The sequence below is a fragment of the Silurus aristotelis genome, assembly GCF_946808225.1.
Source record: "Silurus aristotelis genome assembly, chromosome: 10".
In the NCBI taxonomy this organism is placed as follows: Eukaryota; Metazoa; Chordata; class Actinopteri; order Siluriformes; family Siluridae; genus Silurus; species Silurus aristotelis.
This window is the reverse complement of record NC_139583.1, coordinates 14,210,393-14,235,818: the sequence shown is the minus strand read 5'-3', so window position 1 is coordinate 14,235,818 and position 25,426 is coordinate 14,210,393. Positions and strand designations below refer to the sequence as shown.

The 25,426-nt window shown below is 37.3% G+C and overlaps 3 protein-coding genes across 4 annotated transcripts in view; 1 reads left to right on the top strand and 2 right to left on the bottom strand.

Annotated features, from left to right (window-relative positions):
• Positions 1-240: 240 nt before the first annotated feature.
• ighmbp2 (immunoglobulin mu DNA binding protein 2) lies at positions 241-7,781 on the top strand. 2 transcript variants are annotated; one of them, XM_083552042.1, is made up of 16 exons: positions 241-372; positions 644-729; positions 840-1,009; positions 1,920-2,115; positions 2,197-2,294; positions 2,395-2,558; positions 2,992-3,192; positions 3,336-3,483; positions 3,595-3,769; positions 4,069-4,251; positions 4,370-4,488; positions 4,615-4,709; positions 4,833-4,956; positions 5,046-5,870; positions 7,104-7,303; positions 7,517-7,781. In XM_083552042.1, exons 1-16 carry the CDS (start codon positions 361-363, stop codon positions 7,694-7,696), a joined length of 2,976 nt encoding a protein of 991 aa, XP_083408168.1. In that variant the 5' UTR covers positions 241-360; the 3' UTR covers positions 7,697-7,781. The 2 variants fall into 2 exon arrangements, with proteins under 2 accessions (XP_083408168.1, XP_083408167.1); XM_083552041.1 differs by having other exon boundaries at positions 5,046-5,882.
• A 121-nt stretch (positions 7,782-7,902) lies between these two features.
• Positions 7,903-19,528, bottom strand: rapsn (receptor-associated protein of the synapse, 43kD). The gene is made up of 8 exons (XM_083552117.1): positions 18,542-19,528; positions 14,562-14,900; positions 13,806-13,964; positions 12,717-12,815; positions 12,088-12,210; positions 11,889-11,942; positions 11,310-11,509; positions 7,903-10,041 (listed from the first exon to the last, which is right to left on the bottom strand). Exons 1-8 carry the CDS (start codon positions 18,752-18,754, stop codon positions 9,969-9,971), a joined length of 1,260 nt encoding a protein of 419 aa, XP_083408243.1. The 5' UTR covers positions 18,755-19,528; the 3' UTR covers positions 7,903-9,968.
• Positions 19,529-23,600: 4,072 nt separating this feature from the next.
• The window catches only part of kbtbd4 (kelch repeat and BTB (POZ) domain containing 4), an 8,414-nt gene continuing 6,588 nt past the window's right edge, over positions 23,601-25,426 (bottom strand). Inside the window, exon 5 of the mRNA XM_083552096.1 lies at positions 23,601-25,426. This exon is cut by the window's right edge and continues 1,204 nt beyond it. The gene's annotated coding sequence lies outside the window, so the exon portion shown is untranslated.

Sequence of the window (25,426 nt, the reverse complement as noted above, 5' to 3'; positions counted from 1 at the left end):
TATCAGTTGTTTAAAATAAAATACCGTACGGGTTGGTGCTCTTAAAAATCTACATGTAAAAAAGTTAATTAAAGATACAATACACTATTAGGGCGGATAAAACTAATTACAAGCGATTTTGGCGCATTTATTATATATATTATATATTATATTATATTATTATTATTATTATTTCCCTGCTAATATTTCCACGACACGAATAGACACCAGTGAACTTATTAGAATAAAAATTTATTGAGGCAAAGAGCATAGAAAAATAACTTTTTTCTCACAAGTGCAAATTTGGAATTTAACGATATTAATTGTGGATCTCGATCTTTCTGGAATCGACTCTTTCTCCTAACGCGACTGTTGTGTTGCATGCAGGAATCGGTAGGTGTCTGTTCTCATAATATAATTGCACAAATAATTCGTATTTGTTATTTATTTTTTATTTTTTGCCCTGTTTACTATATATATTCGGGTTTTTTTTTTTTTATTGTTTTCCGAGTCTGTTTTGTATATTTACTATAACTAACTTAACTTTGGGGGTGGCTAATCTTTACAATAAACTAACAAGCTAAAAGGTGCTGCTGTCATTTCCAGCTACAGGGAGCTCATTGTTTTTGATTTGATTATGCCATCGTGTTGTCTGTATGTCAAGGTCACAGAAATGGAAGTTGAAAGTTTCGTTTCCAGGACGCTTGAGCTCTTGCAAGAAGAGAGAGGGGCTGAGATAGAAGAAACAAGGTCAGTATGGGAATAGGTGCTCTTTTATACACCATTCCTTTATGTGATAAGGATTTTTCCTATTGGTCTGTAATGGTTTTGTTGATGTGTCCGTAATGGTTTGATATCAGGGCTTGGCAAGAGAATCTGTCACTAAAAAATCTACAACAGAAAGGAGTATGCTTGCTGAAACTTCAAATTGGGAGCCAGAGGACAGGAATGCATGGCAGACTTCTGGTTTCGTTTGAGCCACGGAAAAGTGTTGGGCCTTCAGTTCTACCCAGTCATGGTTTCGGACCAGGTAGGGCATTGTACATCCCAAGGCAAAAAAAACCCTGAATTGACCTGAGATAGATGTGTACATTTACTGAAAACAATCTACACTTCATTTTATTTAAAATGGAACTGAAATAATTATTTTGTTTTCATATGGATGTGCCGTTTGAATGCCCATATATTTCCATTAAGTTTGTAAATGTATCTAGAAAGAAAGGAAGAGTAATTTTAGAAAGGCGACATGAGCTGTGTAAATGTACTATCCAATGATTACTCTGGATTTAAATTTAAAACATGATTTGTTTAAAACTCTAAGGTTAAGGACTTGTAACTTGATGCTGGACTTGAATTCAACACTTAACTCACTACTCACCTAAAAATATTGATTTGGTCCCAACACTGCTTCTATAGTTCTCCATTGCAGTAAATCAGCTCAACGCTCAACTGCTAAACGGCAAGGGGGCTGGTAGGTTAAAATTAAACCAGATCGCTAGTTAAAGGCAGGACAAGTAGCAAAGTGTTTACCCTGAAGTGCAAAATGAGCACTAGATATCAGTAGATGCCTGATACTGACATACTTTTGGAACCCAAACATCAGTCTATGTATCGGCAAGCTTAAAAACGTTATGCCAAATATCAAAGCTGGTGTTGAGACATGTTTGGAGGCACATTATATATATAATTATATATTATATATCACTCAACATAGCACAAAATTGTGATGATAATGTCAGTGGAATAACTGTGAAAATATAGATATGACTTAATGCTAATTCAGCATTTCTAGTTAGTCCCCAGACTAATACTCATTAGTTCAAGTCAAAAATGTTTCTAATTTATTGCATTTAATCCTGTAATCCAACTGAATGCTGAATGGTACAGTAGCTAATAATGTTTTATGGCTAGCATAACTGATTTTTTTGTGTTTGTTCCAGGTGACATTGTAGGTCTTTATGAATCAGAAGCATGCAGCCAGCCCAATCAGCTTTGCTCAGGGGTGGTGACCCGTGTGACACAGGCATCAATAACAGTTGCATTTGATGAAAAGCAGGACAGCCTTAACCTGGAAAGTGATGGACTATACAATATTATGAAGCTTGCAAATGATGTAACTTATAAAAGATTGACTCAGTAAGTTTTTTCCTGGTTTCATCAGGGTTTTCTGTCAGCCACTGATTGTTTCATTCTGATTTGAATTCTGTTTGTTTGCAGTGCTTTAAACTGTTTGAACGGGTACAGAAATGGTCCTGCTGCCCATCTGATTAGTGTCCTTTTTGGTTACTCCGAGCCTGGAACATTAGCCCAGGAGTGTAAGTGTACATGAAGACCTGAGAAGAGTTTAGAGGGAAAATGTCCTTAGGCTATGTAAATGATATAAAAACTACATTTCTTTATTTGACTTTTGCTCAGATGCTTTAGAGTGGATCAATACTGAATTAGACACTTCTCAGAAGGAGGCTGTATCATTTGCACTCTCTCAGAAAGATGTTGCTATCATACACGGACCACCGGGGACGGGGAAAACCACGACCATGGTTGAAGTTATACTACAGGCTGTAAAACAAGGCCAAAAGGTACAACCTACTAAAAGTTCCAATTATATGTTCCAAAGACTTCCAATAAAATGTTATGTTCATTTTGTTGAACAATTTAGCAACTTAGTTATTGAAAGAAAGAAAAAAGCCCATTATTTAAAATTCAATTCTTCACAAAACATTCTCTCTCACAAAATTACTCAGTGACATGCCAGCTGTCACTGTGTATTATTATTATTATTATTATTATTATTATTATTAATAATAATAATAATAATAATAATAATAATAATAATAATACAGGTTAGCCAGTTGTTTAATGTTGAAAATCTCACTTTCTCACTAACTCTTTTACCTCATACCATGCACAGATTTGCTAAAGAGCATTTTTCAACTCTGCATTGACGGTAGAACTAACGAAAATCAGTGGTTAAATTACTCTTTAAATAACCAGCGATGGAAATCCCTGCAGGTTTTGTGCTCTGCTCCATCCAACGTGGCGGTGGATAATTTGGTGGAGCGCCTGGCTAAGTGCAAGGCTAAGGTCCTGCGGTTGGGACATCCAGCACGCCTGCTAGAGTCGATCCAAAAACATTCACTGGATGCCGTGCTTGCACAAAGCGACAACAAGAACATCATTGCAGATGTCCGAAAAGACATGGATAAAGCCTTTGTAAGCATACCTTTCAACATCGTTTTAACATGTAAAAACAAACCTTCAGATAGACGATTCTAGTACCAAATGCATCAATGTGACTACATTCAGATATTGTGAATGTTTATGAATGTATTTAAAACCTGTTTATCCGGTCATAGAGTCAGATAAAGAAAGTGCGTGACAAAGGACAGAAAAGCAGCTTAAGGCGAGAAATAGGGGAGCTCCGGAAGGAACTAAGGTCCAGGGAAGCAATGGCCATCACCCAAATCCTGAAAAGGGCCAGTGTTATTTTGGCAACTAACACTGGTGGGTAGTACTGTACTACTGTCTAAACCTCTAATCCAGACACGGCTAATTATAAAGAATATGGTCCTACTTTTTCCTTTTAGGCTCTGAAGTAATATTTTTTGCATACAGGAGCTAGTGATGATGGTCCACTGAAGTATTTGCCAAGCGAGCACTTCGACCTGGTGGTGATAGATGAATGTGCTCAGGCTCTGGAGAGCAGCTGTTGGATTGCACTGCTGAAGGCACGCAAGTGCATCCTGGCTGGAGACTATAAGCAGCTGCCACCCACAATTAAGTCTCAGAAGTATGCAAAGAAACTATACCCATGTTTTCATATTTTATTATGAAATTCCTTTTGCAAATATAGTATAGTATATAAAGTCACTCTAAATCAAATATATGATCATTTGAATGCACAGGCAAGTGAGATACACTAAATTATAGGAGCCTATGAGGTATAATATGTAAATGTAGGCCATGCAATTTACAGAAGAGTATCAAAAAGATTTTTTTTTTTCTTTTGTCCTATTATTTCTTTTTGGTGAAACTATTTTATTTTTATTTTTTAACAAGTAACATTTTTTCCTCCTCACTGTTAAACAGTGCAGCTGCTAAAGGTCTGTCTGTGAGTTTAATGGAGCGGCTGATTCAGAAATACGGAGACTCTTTAGTTCGAATGCTTACCACTCAGTACCGTATGAACAGTGCCATCATGCAGTGGGCATCAGAGCAGATGTACAAAGGGAAACTGACTGCACACCCTTCAGTGGAGAAACATTTGTTGAGGTATGTGATTGAATATTAGTTTTTTTTTTATATTAGTTGGGAAATGTATCTTCATTGTCTGAGATTACACAGGATGTCTCTTTGCAGTTGCTTAATCTAGTGTTATTTTATTAATCAGAGACCTGGCTGGTGTAGCTCATGTTCAGGAGACCAGCATGCCACTGCTTTTAGTTGACACTGCTGGCTGTGGTCTAAATGAAATGGAGGACACTGATGAGCAGTCAAAAGGCAATCAGGGTAACAATCAATATTAACTCTTCACACTATTTCAAACCCATCCTCGTGTCACCCTCATGTTTTACATGTGATCTAAACATTTACAGTGTCATTTTAGATTTCTTTTTGGTTGTTTTTAAACCACAGGTGAGGTTGACATAGTGGCACTTCATGTGAAAACGTTAACTGAGGCTGGAGTGCAGGCCAAAGACATTGCAGTCATCGCACCATATAACCTACAGGTAGCCGATGTTTTTCCAGGCATTTCAATTAAACACAGTTTTGTTGAAACAAGTTGCAAAATAGGTTTCATCAGGAAATAATACATTACAGTTTTGTCCTAAACTTGACTTTTTATATTTCAGGTAGATTTGCTAAGACAGAAGCTTTCAAATGAGTACCCTGACCTGGAGATCAAATCAGTTGATGGCTTTCAAGGCAGAGAAAAGGAGGCTGTGCTCCTTTCTCTGGTTAGATCTAATAGAAAAGGTGAGCAGCATATTTACAACTAGTAAACAGCAACCATAGCGTCTAAACGATCATTACCTAATTTTGGCTGTTCTACTTTGATTCCACAGGAGAAGTTGGATTTCTTGCGGAGGACAGGAGGATCAATGTGGCAGTGACGCGCGCCAGACGCCAGCTTGTAGTGGTATGCGATTCCCAGACTGTCCGAAATCATGCCTTTCTCAAAAGCTTGGTTGAATACATGTCCGAGCACGGGGAAGTTCAGACCGCCTTTGAATACCTAGAGGACCTTGTGCCTGAAAACTACCCCCATGACATTAAAGACGAACAGAATAACATTAAAGCATCTTCTGCCAAAACAAAGGCAAGAAATCAGCAAGGCAAGAGAGGTGAGACCAAGCACAAAAAAGTCTCTGAGAGCAGAAACAAAGGAAATGGTCAATCAAAGGAAGATGCCCATTTGCTCCCAAAACCAAAAGCGGATGATCAAGTTGAGACTCAAATTAAGAAAGAAGAGATGAGGCAGCAGTTGCTTACCTTTTTGGACAACCAAAATGAGGCAGAGCTTCAATTTCCTTCTTCACTGAATTCACATGAACGTTTACTGGTTCACCAACTCTGTGAAGAGCTGGAACTAAAGCATGTTAGCAAGGGAACAGGAAAACAGCGCCATATCACTGTTTCCAAAAGAGTAGCAGAGCCAGAGGAGAGGGTGGAAGAGGAATCGGTGTCCACAAGGCCAGAAATACAGACTCCAGAGGAACAAGAAGAAAATGAATCTAACGCACAACCACTAAAACCTGCTCTAGATTTGAAAAGCTTGCATTTGGAGCGTATGCGCCGGGAGCAAGAAAAACGAGAGGCGAAAATTCAGAGCAAAAGAATGGAGACTGAGCATAAAGACAGCAAAGGCCCAATCATGAAAAAGAACAAAGGTATAACAAAAGGTACAGGGCATATGTACTTTCCACATTTTGTAGTGTTATGAACTTAATACCATAAACTACCATTTGATTTTACACAGTACACCATATGGACAAAAGTTTTGGTACCACATGTTTTTGGTTCCTCTCCAAACTGTTAGAGGCACACAATTGTATAGGATGTCTTTGGATGCTGTAGCATTAAACAAAAAAACCCCTCTTACTTCGATTAGGAAACCCAAACATGTTCTATGAAGATCTTGAGAGGTCTTTTATAGAGCTCTGACCTCACCCCTATTGAACACCTTTGGGATGAAGCAGAATCTTAATCAGATGGAGACCTGCGCTTTGATTTGCCCTTTTTTCTGTAGCAGTGTGTTTAAGCTCATTGTCATGTTAGAAGACGAACCTCTACCTTAGTTCAAGTAACTTGAAAACTAAAACATTTTTATGGGATTGATCTGGGATTGGCTTCATCCATCCTACCTTCAACCCTGACTAATTTCTTAGACTCTGCTGATGATCAGCATCATCATACCCATGCTGAGTCACCACATACCTGAGGTAGCACATGCTTTACAAATAATATTGCTGTGTGTTTGCTATGTGTATAATATTGCAGTGACTCTAGATGAACCCATCTAAATATTATACACATAATAAACACACAGCAATATTATTTGTTGTGCACTTTTTTTATAATGAAATTAATGGAGCACTATTTTTAAATGACTAAAACAGAATCAGAATAGTTCAAACTTGATGCTTTGAGATTTTTCAAGCCCAGACTTGTGTATGCAGCCCATTGATTTCCTAATGTTGTTTGTGTAGTGTGACTTTTTAGCATTATTACGGAACGTATTGAGACGGAACATTTAAATTTATGTTGAAACCATGTCAGACATTATTTTATAGTAGAGATCATTCACCTAAATATGGGACGTCAGATGGCAATTGGTTTCACATCCCATATCAGTATTATGGGATATTTTGTGTAGAATAATGATATATAACCCCAGGTCTATAGACACTTTGTGTACTGTTACAGTCTGAAAGTGTGGCAACGGTAAAGACTTTTGTAAGGCTATATATATATATATATATATATATATATATATATATATATATATATATATATATATATATATATATATATATATATATATACACACACACAATTATATAGGAGTGCTGGAATTTGTATATTCAGCATCAGTTTCATGTCATTATGAATCTCTTTCCTAGGAAAGGGGAAAATGAAAGCAGGGGCTGTGGACATTGCGGCAGCTGCTAAAGCTGATGATGATTTCGAGGCACTCATTGATGCTGTGGTGAAAGCAGAAAGTGTGTGTGGTTTTACAAAGTGTAAAGCCAGTGTGCTCACACTGGGACAGCTGTGTGTCTACTGTAACAGACAGTACTGCCTGAGTCACCACATACCTGAGGTAGCACATGCTTTAATAACTTTCACAGTAATAATATACTTCATCCAAAGTGCTAACATTACTAATAATAAATACAATCTACTGCAGAGTAGATCCCATATTTTTCAGAGCATGATTACTGGTTTCAACTAGTTTTCACATATTCATTGCATTGCATTCATCTTCATTATTACTAATGTTGTGATGCTGCTAAATCAGTATATTGCTTTGTAGGTCCATGGATGTGGAGACAAAGCAAAGGCGCAGGCTCGCATGAGAATAAGCAAAGAGGGAGTGCTGTACGCTGGAAGCGGGCAAAAAGACAAGTCCATGGATCCAAACAAAAAAGCATACTTGCAACGCAAACTAGACTCTAAACTCAAAGACATGGCATCCCAAAGAAAATCCAAGTAAAAGGAGAAAGAACAGTAAATGGTTTAGTTCTGCTGTAGGAAATACAATTATTTATTCTAATTAAAGGAATAAAGTGATGATTCCATCCATAGATTTCATGTGTGTATATATATAAGCGCAACATTATTGCGTTTTTGTTTTTATTTTATTTTTTATGGATTGTTACTGCTTCAGACCTTTACTACTGAAACTAAAATAAATGTTAAATTATTAAAATATTTATTTAACAAAATATATTTTGGAACATTAGTAGTGTGCAGATGGTGGAACTAAAGATAATCTCTTTAATGGGGTGAGAATCACAGCAGTCTGGGAGAACCTGAAAGTAGAGCTACTGATGAAATGCATTCGGGAATTGTATCAGACATGTCAATGTAGTCAGAGACCTTGGGGCAGACCCAAGTCTCACTGAAGCGATTATACCACACACAGGGTTTTGGATGTCTGGGGATTCCTGTATCCTGTAGGCTGTAATCAGTGAGAAAGAACAGAAGAAAAAAAACATCTGAGACTGTTGTCATGGCATTCAAATGAAATGAAAAGGAAAGGCAGTTTATCAAGAAGACTTGAGTACTTAATGATCATTTGTTAAAATTATAAAACACTATTTGGCCATAACATCACAAAGCATATAAGGAACTACTTTTCTTACTAAACCATTAATGCTATCTGTATTGTGCTAAGTTGTATTGTGTTCCAGAAAAACAGGACCTACATTTTACATTTATTTAAATGACAACAATGAACAATATGCATAGCTATGATATGGAAAAGTATGAGTCTGTGTTCAGTTGTAGCAAAAAGTTTTATTGCAATTTCACTATAAAAAAAAAATCAACTTGATATGTCTGTAGTACCATTCTCAAACATTCAACATATATTTTTTTATATTTGGAGCTTAAATCAGACTCTGGAGCACAAAAAAAAACATGCCTGTGTTGTAAAGAATACATAGAAAGAGGTAGTTTTGTACTGGGAGTTGACAGAATGTGAAATTGCTACATGTGACTTGTTAGTAAAATTGGACAGCTATAATAATTTAGAAAACATACAGTATAACTAATAGTAATTTAATAAGTAAGAAAATGAACACAAACACAAGAGCAGCAGCATCTCACATTGCTCCCATTTAGCTATAAGAATTCACTCCTTCTTAAGAATTTTCGATTTACAAATGTTGTCATTTTGTTATCTATGTGATGTTGAACCACTCTGCAATCTATGTAACTGCGGCGTAACGCATCGAATTTGAATAAGGTAACTATATATTTTGTGAATCATGCATGCATGCATACATCATATAAAGAATGTGGCATATCTATGACAGCACGTTCGTGGACAGGAAAAGCAGGGAGACAAGCAGACATGCATTATTGAAATTCTTTTCAGCCCAAATGTTTTGAACTGGTTTTTTTGAATGACTCTTGAAGGGGTTTGATTAATCTGTGCTGTACTATCTGTGAAAAGAAGAAAAAACTATTCAATTCAAAGGGATCCTCAGGACTGTGAGTAAGAGCCAAAGCAGCACACATTTAGTGGATTTAACAGTAACATCTCTGGTATAAAAAAAAACAGAGATGAGAGGGCTATGTTACGATCCATAGCTAGCTGCATTAGATCTTTTTTTATAAATACTGTAATCACTGAACTGCCCTAAACAATAACTAACTATTATTTCTTGTACAAAGTATATACAGTTCATTAACTGTATGCCCAAGCTATACAGTTTAAATGTATATATTTTGTTATATACAGTAGCCTAGCAATGATCATACACTATTTTACTCAAGTATGAAAATGTATTACAGTTGAACAGTCCTTTTATTCACTTTAAAGACACCGAACATGGCCTGTCCTAAAGATTATAATTCTACCTGAATCAATTAAAACATGATCCATGCCACATAGCCAGTGTACACTGACGTAGCTAGGTAATATGTATAGTGAACCCTTTACACCCAGTGCTTTAAGAACTGTATCTGAGTTGCTGCCTTCGGGTAGCCCACTAGGGCGCACGCACAGATTTAGAGTTAGCGATCTTCAAAGTCTCATAGCACAAAGTATACGCTTTGTGCAGACAATGAGATCTCTCCTTTTCCACTTGTATTCAGTCTTGAGATTCATTCCAGATGGGCTGACTCCACAGAGTGGAATTTAACACACTCCCTTTGTTCTGTTTTTGTGTCTCCCCGTAGAGAACATCGCAGTCTGTTTCTCAAGTGGAGCCATACAGATTATGATGCTCAATCCAAAGTAGAACTTCACAGCTACATCATACAAAACCTGGCTTCATGGATGAACGACGACATTTCGGACATCCCTGTGTCCCGTTCGTCTGCAGGCACCTGTTAAATCAACAACAACAAAAATCCCCATTTATATAAAATGATGTTTGAAAATCCTAAACATCATGTAACAATGTCTTGTGATTGTATCCTGTTGCATGTTTTTATTTAAAGTAGAATAGTGGATTGTATCGTGTTTAATGTAATGGCATGAAAATTTTTTTTGCAATGTCTAAAAAAAAAAAGAATGTGCTTGATAACATGGATAATTAAAACTCATTTTAACTCATCTGTTATTTTAGTAAAAACCTGTAAACCTGCACATTTACACAATTATTCCCTCAGCACAGTGTAGATACAGGCTAAAAGCTCCAGCTAAAGAAGAATTCCTATATAAAACTAGAGTTTAATATGTTTTGTTATGGTATAAAGTTTTATTTTGTGTTCCTACAGGCAGAGGTTGTACAATGGTTAAGGCTCTGGTTTAGTGGTCTGTAAGCAAGTCTGGGGAGCCTTTGAGCAAGGCCCTTAATATCCTATCTGCTCCATCATGGTGTATTGACCCCACTTTGCTAACAAGCTGAGATGCACAAAGGAAATAAATTAACTGTGCTGTATATGGAACAAAATGCACTATTCAATTTTTACCTGTCCATTTCTGAATGGCATGAGTGAATATTGTGTGCAGATGGTTATCAATGGCTAGTGAGTTATATGAACAGCAGCATCTCAGTTTCTTATCTTCCTCTGAATGCAACAGTAGACTAGACAAACATTTTAACTGCAGCTTTAAATAATTGCTCTTAATCCTATGTATCTGTGTTGGAATGTAACAATGACAATGAAACAAAGGTTAGAGCATGAAACATGCATAACTAAGGATGCATGCTAACAAGCATGAAATTCAACAGCATAACTAATTTATATGTTGCTGTATGAAAATGGTTTAGTTGAATATTACAAGAACAATGCAGTATGACAGAACCTGGTAATAAAAAAATTTAAAAAAGGTATTCAAATAATATGACTGCTGTTTCAGGTGTCACTCTATATGAGCTCAAAGCCATTATATCAGACATTATGGCAAATGAAGTGTGTAAAAAAAGATATTTTAAGTCATCAAATATATGCCATATGAATCGGCATATCACACTATTCAACACATCATGATATAATATGGTGGCTATTAATAATGGTAATATGATTGCCACACTGTCATGGCAACTCAGTAATCTTATAAATCTTCGATGACACCTTTATGATGTGGTAAAGTCAGCTAGAAAACTGGCTTTCATCGTTTAGTGGATTTTTCTAATAGAAACACATACTTGAGGTGAAAGATGTGAGAGCAAGGCAAAGCCTGGAGCTGTTGGTTCCTTTCCCCGATTGACTCGCCACACATGCCACAGTAGAGCTCCAGTTCTTCGACACACTGCAGGAACTTTACCACCTGCTCTCTGAGCTCATCCTGCTGCTCCCTGCTACGGTAGATACTCTCTGATAGGCAGTGTACCTTCAGAGAACACAGCTGCGGAAAAAACATGTAGGACAAAAAATGTGTACCGATTTAAACAGAGTTTCATTACTAAAAAACAATGTAAAGTACCTTATACTGTACATTATGTACATTGTGAATGTAAAAGGGTAATAAAGGCAATTTGTATACTGGATATGTGGATATTAGGATATTCGAGTATTGGGATGCATGTTGTGTTGTGTTTTATTCGTTGTTTGTGATGTGTGTGTTATAAACTGTGTTGACTGCGAGGTGTTGTGACCGAAAAACAATAAAAAGTTCTAAAATCCTAAAATATGAAAATCTAAATGACAAATAAAAAGTTTCCGATTCATGTTCTGATGTCTGGTGGTATTAATTTAGTGACGAGATGAGGACTTGCTTAACACACCTTGTTTCCTATTCCATCTGCTAGCTCGTATGCTCGTTGGAAAGACTCCAGTGCCTGGAAAAGATACAAATTCATAATGAGGTGTCTCAAAAACTATAACAGTTTGCACAGTTTCAGGAGTACACTTGTTTAATTTTGTGATCTAATGTTTTTTTTTTTCTCATGTTTTGTTTTTATTGACCATTTTAAAACACTTCACCTTGTCAAGTTCCTTCTGCAGTAGCAAACACTTTCCCACTCCTAAGTGAATAGCTGCTTGTCCAAGGCGGTTGCCAATCTCTGTCATTATACACATTGAAGACTCGTAGCGGGGGAATGCTTTCTGAGAAAAGTACAAAAAAACCATCAACCTTTACATATTAATCTCTAAGATTCCTGATTCAATCCGCAGCTTGTGTTACAGTCTGTGTGGAATTTCACATGTCCTCTTCCTGTCTGGTTGGCTTTCCATTATGTTCTCTGGGTTCCTCCCACCTCCAAAGAGCACAGTGCTAAGTGGCCTGGCTATTCTAAAATTTTCCCTAGGTATGAATTAGTGTGTGGAATGCATGTATGAATTATGTACATTCCCAGTGTGTCCCCAGTGTTCCTGATATAGGCTCTGAATCCACTCTGACACTGATCCAGACAAGTTCAAGGTCATTCATTCACTGATTATGAATGAATTAATGAATGAACGTTTTTTTTCTTATCTGGTTGAGGACTTGCTTAACAAGCAGCAAAAGGAAATGCATAAAATGAATAAATTAATTTTAACCTAGCAATCTACATTCACTGAGACAGAACTAAAGAAGCCTATAACTGTTACACAAATAATAAGTGGCTTACATCAACATCGTTGCGGCAGCGATGAATATCTGCAAAATTCAGCAGACACATGGCTTGTAGAGGACGATCTCCATGCTGTAGAGCTATCTTCATTGATTCCTGTAAGAGCAGACAGCCTTTATTTACTTTGTTTTTAAGGTTACTGGATCATCAAAAATAATTCCACAAGACGCTTTCGGAAGCACAGCCCCCATACCAGTTGCACAACAGCTGAAATTCGATCATAAGTGTAAAGAGGAATGTGCTACTCTGACGTCTGTCCTTATATTAATGCAGTGTGATATTCACGGTCCAGAGTAATGTCTCTTTGTTGCACTGCTTGTTAGGGTAAGGACTGATCTCTTCATGACGATGGCACTTTAATGTGGTAGAGGGCCCTTGGCATATTTTTGTCTGCCATAGTAAAGCAGAGTAGTCTGGCACACAACACACAAACAACTGCACCTGTCAGTTGCTGGACCCAGCTCAGACGTAAGCTACGCACAAAAACATAGTGTGTCACCACAGTTGAATCTATGACGATTGCTGAATTTCATTACAGTTGGGAGCCATTTAGGTCACCACCGATATATAATGTGTGTTCTATTTACAGTTACAGTGCTTTCCAATGCGGTTCGCAAAGTTACTGTTACATACTGAAATTTTCCTATATTATCTGACTCTCAACAAAACATTTTGCAATTAATGAGATAAATCACAGTGAAATTACTAGTTTGTCTATGACTTACTTGTATCAGAACCAATCTTCATGCCGTTGTGTTATCTATTAAATTCAATTTTATTTGCATGGCAACTTTGTCCCAAAGCAGATCTGTTCACACTTGTTTCTGCACATTTATTCTGAATTTGTTTTTTGAAATTCCAGTGTATTATTCAGGCACACATTTTACTGTTTATTCAGTAACTACTATTAATCATCCAGTCACTACAGTGAAACTAACACTGAACTCAACAGCTATATACTTGTTGTATTTAGGTTGTTTTTTATCTCATTTGTTGGCCTATTTGAATGTGTTTGCATAAATGAATTAGTGATCGGCATAAACCTTTCAAAATGAGCTCTTACTAGAAACCTCCAGAATACCTTACCTCACAGCATTCCATAGCATCTGGCAGACGCTCCAGCTTCCTGTAGGCTACTGACATGTGGTACTGGCTCATGGCACGGTACTTGAGACTCCAGCCTTTTCCGTAGTCATTGACAAGCTCAGCTGCTTTGCATGGAAAGAACAGGGCCTTCTCATAATCCTATTAGAGCAAAGGTATGCATGAACATATATAATACTCTAACACATCCAGTCAATACAATTGCTGGTGAATTCATGAATGACAAAACCTACTGCATAAACACATAAACATCATGCTAGGATGTTAAAATGGGCTATTTATATTTTTTCTATACTGTGACAGTCAGTGCCTTTGACATATGAGCACATTCTCCTCATGCCATTTCATCAAAGACTCATTACAGCAGACCATTCTGGGTATCTGGGGGATTAAACTCTACAAATCTCCAGTGTCAAGGTGAGTACAAAGGTCTATATCGAGACTGGCCTGCTGTATTTGGCTTGTCTTCTGTTACACTCCATGTTGCATGTTGGCGGTTTCTTACCGTGGCGCGCTGTGAATTACTGCAACAGAGTGATATCATAATACTAGAGCTCAAACTTTTTACACTACTCACCATTTAGGGAGTGCGGCATCATTCTAATGGTTATGCATCCCTATAGCATGCTAGACAATAATCAATTTAGTTGAAAAGCAGGTCTGAACATAATAACTAAATCATTTTCACATTGATTCTCACACATAATTGTCAGCAGCAGCGCCTTTTCAGCAATGTACCTTTAATTGAATGTAGAAGCTGCCCAGGCTGCAGCACACCCTGCACTCCAGCATCTTGTCATCATTATTGTGTGCATAACGCAGGGCCTTCTCATAACTCTCCAAGGCTTTCTGAAAGACACTAAGGCCCAGGAAGGCGTTGCCCATGCTCAAACACACTTGACCGTTGAGCTGCAGGCTCACAGTGGTGCCTTGCATGTTTAAGCAAGTCTTGCAGTAGGAAATGGTCTTCTGAAAGTCGCAGAGCTTCTCGTTGCTGCGGGCCAGGTTCAGGTAGCCTTCGGTTAGGTAGTCTGGGTCCTCCATCTCTCGTGCTGTGTCAATCTGAGCTAGGGCATACTGATGTGTGTGTGTGTGTGTGTGTGTGTGTGTGTGTGTGTGTGTGTGTGTGTGTGTGTGTGTGTGTGTGTGTGTTCAAGGATGGGAGAAGAAAAAACCTGTGTATTAATTAATTTATATTATGTAGAACTGATCACATGAGTCTGTTATACAAAACACTAAAATGATTCATAAAAGATTTGTCAATATTTTTTTACTTTTGCACGATTATAAGACTATACATTACATATACCTTGGTCAAATAGATTTGTACTCTTGTTCCTATATTTGCCAAGCTGCTGTGTACGTGTATGTGCCATTTGCAAGTGATTTTGAATTGTAAAGTACGGAAGCGCATTGCATTCACAAAGAAAAAAAAAACACAGAAAGGATATCATAATTATGACTTACTATCTCATAATTATGAGATCTTGATCTATTATTATTATTATTATTATTAATATTATTATTATTATTATATTTTAACATTGACTACTAATATGTGTTACACATTCTGACTGTCCACTTGATAAAACAAACTTTTAGCAAGTGGACAGTGGACAGTCAGAATGTGTAACACATATTAGTAGTCAATGTTAAAATATAATAATAATAGTCAACAGTCTCCTACACTGACTCAGGAATACAGTTTGCTTCTGATCGTCATCACTGTACCCCGCAACATTGTATATCTCCTTCAAATGGACATTCGGTGCAACCCAGATGCGGATGGGTTCCCTCTTGGGTCTGGTTCCTCTCAAGGTTTCTTCCTTATGCCATCTCGGGGAGTTTTTCCTCGCCACAGTTGCTCATCAGGGACAAACATACTTACAAAGAACATATTTACTTTTAATCACCGCATTATCTGTGTAAAGCTGCTTTGAGACAATGTTCATTGTTAAAAGCGCTATACAAATAAAAATGAATTGAATTGAATTAATAATATTAATAATAATAATAATAATAATGATAAAATCCTCAGATGTTAAAATATTATAATAATAATAGTTAATGCCCTATATCTGTTAACTGAAGCAAGATTTACCATAACTAAATTAATTAGCAGGAGGAGCTGGTCAGCGAAGAAATGTCCAGTAGCTAATTAAACTAATATAATGTTAGATTTTTATTATTTCGCATGGTTTTCCATGCGATCTACGATGCCCGTGGTGCCTTTTCGGATCAGGGAAGAATCACACGGCACACAGCATGGCGCAAATGTACTTCTTTAGTTTAATGCAGATAACAGACAAGTATATACACACACTGGAACAAACCCGAGCTAAAACTGTTCCTGATTGGGTAAAAAGACATAATAACTGGAGATGTGTGAGCCCAGATAAAGACTTCCTGTATACCTCACATACTCATATCATAAAGACCCTATAGACACTGAGCAGATAACAGGAATGTGTTTAGAGAACCAGTGTGAGAACCATCTTAACACTAACATATACAGCCATTGTTGTGCAATGAGGCGCTTTCGAGCGCTAAAATGCTCCCCTGCTACGGATAATAAGTGGTAATTATGACAATCATTCATTTTTCATTCATTTTCTCCCGCTTATCCGTAATTCGGGTCGCGGGGGCAGCAGTCTAAGCAGTCCCGCCTCCGACTGCTGCCCAATCCTCATAGCACCGTTCCTTACTGTCCCTCCTGCAGGTGGTGAGCCCACGGGAAGGCGGCCCCACGTCACTCCGGCGTCACGGACCTTGATATTTCCCTCGTAAGGGACCCCCCGAGCATAGAGGGTTAAGGGCCTTGCTCAAGGGCCCAAGAGTGGCAGCTTGGCAATACCGGGGCTTGAACCCCAGACCTTCCGATCGGCAACCCAGCGCCTTAACTGCTGGAGCCACCACTCCCCCTAATTATGACATACTTAGTCATAATTATGAGATACCAAGTCATAATTATGAGATAATACGTCGTAATTATGAGACACTAAGTCATAATTATGAGATACCAAGTCATAATTATGAGATAATAAATGGTAATTATGAGATACCAAGTAATAATTATGAGATAAATAGTGGTAATTTTAAGATACTAAGTCATAATTATGAGATATCAAGTCATAATTATGGGATACTAAGTCATAATTATGAGATACTAAGTCATAATTATGAGATATTAAGATATCCTTTCTGTGATTTATTTTTCTCTTTGTGAATGCAATGCGCTTCCGTAGTTAAGAAACCGAATCCCTAAATCCTTTAGCCTTATCCTTAGCCTTTATTCTTTGGCTTTAATTATGGAGGCAGTACTAGTTTTTTGAGCTTTTAAATGCACTTAATTTAATAGAACTTTTGATAGAATCTGCTTTCCACATTCACCTTGATAGCACATTTCCACTATCTTGCATGCACACAAATAAGACAGATCATTTAAACTGTCAAAATGAGCAGTACACGTTTAATAAACATTTAATCTTCTACTTGCATAAATTTGATAGACAATACCCAAAAATATGAGTAAAATTTCTACTACTCTGTTCATCTTTTTTCTTTATGTTTTTTAAGAGCATTTGCTTGCTAATGAAGTCTACAGTAAACTTAGCAATGCATGTTCCTGTGAGTAAGGGGGTTTATGTCAACAAGACATCTTGACTTGGGGATCATTTATCATGAGGCTCTTGTTACCGCTTTCCTTCGGAAGCCACAAATTTAAAATGGCTCGCCTCAAGATTTACTTCAGATACATGACATTGTATAACTTGAATTCATGCAACTATTGACAGTCTGTTAAATATTAAGGTCTGATTATATTTAGATCGCTTTGTTGTATTTGAACGTGATTTTTAAGTCAAATATTTCTTGGCAATTTCAAAACTAATGAATGAAATTATGGCATCAGGGAACAGCTAGTGTTATGGGTAAAATTATTAAAATTATTGAAAAAATTATATTTGATGTTAACATATACAATACTGTATAAAAATAAAAATTTTATATTAAAAAACTGCACGCTGGCCATCCAATGCTTGGAGACACTTCATCAGTTTCTAATTTGGGTGTTTTAATATATTTTATATATATATATATATATATATATATATATATATATATATATATATATATATATATATATATATATTTATATATATACATATATATATATATAGTCAGGAAAAATGCCTTTTTTTAGCAGTTTTAACTGCTGCACATTAGAATAGTCTAGGTATTCCTCAAGGATTTCCTCTTTGCTCTAACCTGAGCAAATCATTTAGTTCAGGTTTCAGACCGTTATATTGCAGAACTATCTCTTTCTTTTCCAACTGTATCAGAACTATATCAGAGAACAAAATGATAAACAATAATCTGATCATTTATTCATAGGAGTTTGACTAAAGGATAAATGTTATTTTTTGTTGATTTTGTACTAAACTGAAGATTTAGAAACTGCATGCATGTTTCTTTAAACCATATTATGCTGTAATCAAATATTTATATTTTTAGAATTATATTCTTACAGCTTTCTATATCAGATGTCAGTGTGTACTAAATTATACATTTAATCATGTTATAAATTAGCTTGCTACCTCAATCTCTTTAACAAGCTAGCAACTAACAATACAAAAAAAAAAAAAAAAAGCCACCAACTATCCAAGCGGTGAATTTACTGACAAACATCTGCTGATAAACATAAAAAAAGTGTAGCTTACCCTTAGCATCTCTTTGTATTTCCCCATCTCTGAATGTGCTGTGATCAGGCAACCTAAAGCCCTGAACTTTCCCCCAGGATCAGTGGTCTTTTCCAGAACCTTCATCCAGACATGCAGAGCTTTCTCTGTCTCATTTGACTGGTAAAGTTTGAGCCCTTTTTCAATTTGCTGCTTTGTTTGGTCCTGGCCCATTTTTATCAACACGAGCCTCATAAAAATATTTCTTTAGCTGGCTTTCTGGCCTTCAGAAGAACCGAAAGCATAAAATGTGATTGTTTGGAAGTAGGAGCATATGAAATATTGACAGCCCACACCAGGCCTCTGCACCCGCCAGCCTCTTTATTCCACCGTGCTCAGCTTCAGGTGCAGAGGCAAGAGGAAGGAAGTGGATCCACTGCATGCATGAGCCCCAATGCCAAGACTGCACATCACAACCAGAAAATGTGACAGGGCCACAAGAATGTCATCTGTGCTGCAAAGCTTAAAGACCAGACCTGGATCTTCTCAACAGGCTGCCATAGAATCTTTAGATTTCTCCAGTGACGTTTGAAGACACTGAACGCACTTCAGTTCCACTCCAAGGTGCTGGCAATGATCTCCCAGAATATCTATTCCCTCCACACCCTAGTGGGAGGAATTCTGTATCCCCTGCCCTCCCTTTCTTTTCCTGTTTCCTCCCTCCCTCTCCTGGCCTGGCGCTGTAGCAGATGGCCTTGTCAGTCTGGACCATGTGTCCCTGTTGGAATCCAGCTTCAGTCTCTGAAAAGACCCAAGGTCACAAAAGACGCCTACATGCTTCGCCTTCAGCCTTGAAATCAGCCCATAACCTTACCTGCATTTATTATTTTTTTTTAACATCACAATTATTAATAAAACAGCCTGAAAAAATTACCACACGTCCCCCAAGATTTTGGGCTCGGAGAATGAGAAGCTAAAAACAGACAGTAATTTCACAACATTAAAGCTGAGCAAGTCATACACTTCTTGCACTGGCTGCCGAGTGCCTGGGGGTGGGCCTTATTGCAGCACATATGTGCCACCCCCCTATGCCCCCTGCTCTCGTGTCAGCAACTGATGCTTAGAATAGTTCACAAAGTCTGAAATGGTATTTGTCTTGAGTTACAGTATCAATGCTTCTTGAGACACATCAGTGGGATCAAATGATCAAGTTTAAACCTCCATCCCCATCCCCCCTTTCCTTAAAGCTTGCTTTGAGGATACAAATACGTCCTTTTAACACCTTGCCATTCACAACTTTCCCAAGATACATCTCTGGACTTTGAAAATTACTCTGTGATCATAACACAATCAATGGAGGTGTTGATGATCAGAAACAGACTTCCCTTATTATTAGCTATGATTGTTCACATTTGCTTGTGTAACTAATCCAAGATTTTATACAGTGTATAAAATATTTAGATTTGCTGAATTACACAATCCCTAATAAAAAATATATGATTTCTATTTGTACCTAATATTGGATCCTATGTGATTTTTTTTTAGATTTATAGCCTGCCATTGGATATGAACAGCTATCAATAAGTGTAGAAAAGTATTAAACATCACGGCAATGTTAGCTGTTAAAGGGAAGTCAAAGCTTACTAAGATTAGCCAATTGATGCAATTTGGACAGAGAACTCCTAGTGATTGGGACAAACAAGTTATTTGTATTCAAGTAGCCTGCCAAGTCATGTGTCCAGCCACAAGGAAAAGCAGAAAACGCCTAAACAAAGAAATAATGGAGTGGCAAAGCACAATTACTTCATACCCACCTGTTACCTGTGCATTTGATGCATTGTCCTCCTTTAAGAGACCACCATTTACAGGATAGAAATGTTTAACTTTGTTTCATTAACATTCTATACATATTTATATCAGCACTTAGCTAACCCCTGCATTGTACATAGCAGAATACAAGCCATCATGCAGACATTCCATTTACTTGCATTGATTCCATTTACCACAGTGCCATTCACGATCACAAAATAGAAGCACTCGTGAATCGCAACATTCATTTCAGAAGACAATTTTAATAATTAAACATCCAGTTGGGACAGAAGCCGGAATAGTCATCCCATAAAGAATCATGCAATCCATGGCGAATTACTGATTTATGAGGCAATTAGTTATACGCTTTAGGTTATATTGTGCCTTGAACAATGGACATGGTCACAAAACAGACTTACAGAAATCTGTATCCCTAATGAACAAGCCAGGGGCAATTATGGCACAGAAAATCCCCCTGAAATGACAGGAAGAAACCTTGAGAGGCACCAGACTCTAAAGAGGGATCCATCCTCATCTGTGTAAACTAGATGGAATGAGTATGAGTCATTACTCTTCTACAATCCTATGCTATAAACTCAAACAGTGCTGAGTGATACTCCTACTGAAAGATTTTTCAGTAGGAGTATCATAGACTTCATCCTAGAGTCTCTCTGGCACATCTCTGTAAGTGTAGATTGCTTACTGGTTTCCATTGAGTATGCTGAAGTGCTTGAATTGAGGTGTGGAAAAATAAGATTTGCTGACACGCATAATTCACTCAAAGAACTTTAAGCTTACATGCTTTCCTTTGCAACAGAAGATTACGCATGGATGCAGATTTCAGAAAGTGAGCACAAGAGTCTTCTATCAGAACAAAATGTCTGTGAATTAATAGAGCATACTGACACAAGACTGAAATATAAAACCTTCCCTTCCACTACCTCTCAGAAGGGTGTTTTAGGAGTTTTCAGCCTAATGTTAATAAACCCATTTTTATTCTGCTGCTGCAGTTCAACCTGAAAGCTGAGTGAGAAGTGTTAGTTTATTAACAGTTTAGTGCTATGGTGCTTTTTGTAGACTAGAAAAACTTCCAGATAAGCAGTGAATACAGGAAGTGTTGTAGGAATGTAGAGAAGCTTTGAAAATGTCTGGGTAGAAATAGTTTATTACATTTAACGCATTTAAAGCATCTCTAATGCGATTCTTTTACATTCAGTGCAGCCAGTGTAGCTTTTAAATAGAAATGGAAAAAAGCATAATCCTGACTGGTTAGGGTTGTGTTTTTTACCACAGCAACTGGCAGTCAATAAAATCTGACTAAACAAAGCAAGCTATGTATTCTTAATCATATGGAGGATTTGTTATGATGACTTTGTTTACCCTTCACGAGCATCATTACAGTGCAATTATTGAGCAGAACACACAAATTATTATATATATATATATATATATATATATATATATATATATATATATATATATATATATATATATATACACACAGTGAGGAAAATAAGTATTTGAACACTGCTATTTTGCAAGTTCTCCCACTTAAAAACACATGGAGGGGTCTGAAATTGTCATGGTAGGTACATGTCCACTGTGAGAGACATAATAAAAAATAAATAAATAAAATCCAGAAATCACAATATATGATTTTTTTTTAACTATTTATTTGTATGATACAGCTGCAAATAAGTATTTGAACACCAGTCTATCAGCTAGAATTCTGACCCTCAAAGACCTGTTAGTCTGCCTTTAAAATGTCCACCTCCACTACATTTATTATCCTAAATTAGATGCACCTGTTTGAGGTCGTTAGCTGCATAAAGACACCTGTCCACCCCATACAATCAGTAAGAATCCAACTACTAACATGGCCAAGACCAAAGAGCTGTCCAAAGACACTAGGGACAAAATTGTACACCTCCACAAGGCTGGAAAGGACTATGGGGAAATTGCCAAGCAGCTTGGTGAAAAAAGGTCCACTGTTGGAGCAATCATTAGAAAATGGAAGAAGCTAAACATGACTGTCAATCTCCCTCGGACTGGGGCTCCATGCAAGATCTCACCTCGTGGGGTCTCAATGATCCTAAGGAAGGTGAGAAATCAGCCCAGAACTACACAGGAGGAGCTGGTCAATGACCTGAAAAGATCTGGGACCACCGTTTCCAAGGTTACTGTTGGTAATACACTAAGACGTCATGATTTGAAATCATGCATGGCACGGAAGGTTCCCCTGCTTAAACCAGCACATGTCCAGGCACGTCTTAAGTTTGCCAATGACCATTTGGATGATCCAGAGGAGTCATGGGAGAAAGTCATGTGGTCAGATGAGACCAAAATAGAACTTTTGATCATAATTCCACTAAACGTGTTTGGAGGAAGAAGAATAATGAGTACCATCCCAAGAACACTATCCAAACTGTAAAGCATGGGGGTGGTAGCATCATGCTTTGGGGGTGTTTTTCTGCACATGGGACAGGGTGACTGCACTGTATTAAGGAGAGGATGACCGGGGCCATGTATTGCGAGATTTTGGGGAACAACCTCCTTCCCTCAGTTAGAGCATTGAAGATGGGTCGAGGCTGGGTCTTCCAACATGACAATGACCTGAAGCACACAGCCAGGATAACCAAGGAGTGGCTCTTTAAGAAGCATATCAAGGTTCTGGTGTGGCCTAGCCAGTCTCCAGACCTAAACCCAATAGAGAATCTTTGGAGGGTGCTCAAACTCCGTGTTTCTCAGCGACAAGCCAGAAACCTGACTGATCTAGAGAAGATCTGTGTGGAGGAGTGGGCCAAAATCCCTCCTGCAGTGTGTGCAAACCTGGTGAAAAACTACAGGAAACGTTTGACCTCTGTAATTGCAAACAAAGGCTACTGTACCAAATATTAACATTGACTTTCTCAGGTGTTCAAATACTTATTTGGAGCTGTATCATGCAAAAAAATAGTTAAAATATTATATATTGTGATTTCTGGATTTTTTTTTTTTTTTTTAGATTATGTCTCTCACAGTGGACATGCACCTACGATGACAATTTCTCCCAATTTCTAAGTGGGAGAACTTACAAAATAGCAGGGTGTTCAAATACTTATTTTCCTCACTGTACATACATATACATACATACATACATACATACACATATATATATATATATATATATACACATACATAAACACATATATACACAACTACAAATAAATAGTGGAGTGGCAAAGCACAATTACTTAAAACCCACCTGTTACCTGTGCATTTGAGGCATTGTCCTTCTTTAAAAGACCACCCATTTACAGGATAGAAATGTTTAATTTTGTTTCATCAACTTTCTATACATATATCAGCACTTAGCTAACCCCTGCATTGTAATTAGCAGAGTACAAGCCATCATGCAGACATTTCATTTACTTGCATTGATTCCATTTACCACAGTGCCATTCACGATCATAAACACAGAAGCACGAGTGAATCGCAACATTATTTGCATTCATTCATATGCATATAATTGGCTGCGGTGTGCGTTTCTTCAAGCACCAATGAATGAGCATTATGATCCATTGTAAAATATTTCAGGGTAAATCTTTCCCCCTGTTCAACAAAACACTTTACACAAGAGACATAATATACAACAATCCACATGCATAAGTCCTTTTACATGTTTTACAGCTGCTTAAAACATTTACACTCGCTGTGCGAGCCAGCTCACTGTGTAGTGTTTACTGCAGGGGTGTCAAACATGCAGCCTAGAAAACAGCAGAACCGAAATTAATTTATAATATGTGCTGTTAATCGAAATCCTTGCGTGGAACAAAACAGAACTGAAAAAAATCTAAGCAAAACTGCTCCAAGCTACTAAACAAAACAAAAACATTAACAAAAGGTGGTAACGATATGCAATCCTTTATTAGAAAGCCAAATATTTTACTTTGTAACCGTGTGTAGAAAGAGTTCATTATTATTATCCTTAAGTCTTTTTGGGCAGTGCTTATACTTGAGTAATATTTTATTTAAACTAAATACCTGTACTTTAATTTACTATTGTTTTAGGACCGATTTTTATGCATATGTGACAAATGAAAATGTTGTTGAATGAGTAAAAAAACAATATGCATGTAAAATATATTAAGTAGTACAGTATATGTGAGTAAAGTAATAGATAAGTACCCTTTGACATGAAAACATAACACATTAAAGGTAAAAAATAATGCAGACACTGATTATATATGCGCACACACAGATCAGATATAACATTATGATCACTTGCCTAATATTGTGTTGGCCCCCATTTTGCTGCCTAAACAATCCTGGCCCTTCGAGCATAAACAGCTTTAACTTCTTCAGCAGTGTGAGTCGGTTGGATCGGACCACACATGCCAGCCTTTGCTTCCCTTGCGCATCAATGAGCCTTAAATGCCAATGCCCTGTCGCCGGTGCACCACTATTCCTTCCTTGGACCACTTTTGATAGATACTGACCACTGCAAACCGGGAACAGCACACAGGAGCTGCAGTTTTGGAGATGCTCTGACCCAGTCATCTAGCCATCACAATTTGGCCCTGGTCAAATTTTTTCTGCTAATAATACATTGACTTAGATGATAAAATGATCACTTGCTGCCTAATAAACCCCACTCACTAACAGGTGCCATGATGAAGAGACAATGTTATGTCATAATGTTATATTATTAATATACACACATACATACACACTGTATAAATGAGTGACACCCCTGTAGCTTATCTTTGTACTGCTGCACATACTAGCTGTTTAACGGTGTGTGAACTTTACACCAATTCAGAGTACACAAAACACTAACATACACAATTACTTTCAACCATTCAGGTCATTCAGCATAAAAATCTCAAAAAAGGGCCCTTGTTATAACAATCTTAAGTGGGATTAATGACCAAGCATCAGTTTGCAGTGTAGATCATAGTAAAGCTAAAACAAACATGATCAGTGGTCCATACTCTAACTCGAGGACAGGTGAAGAAGAGTAGGTCATGACATTCTACTGTCAGTTATAAAACTATAATACAAGACTAGACACTGTGTCTAGTCTTATAACTGACAGCAGAATGTCATGACATGCTCTTCTTTACCCGTCTTAAATAA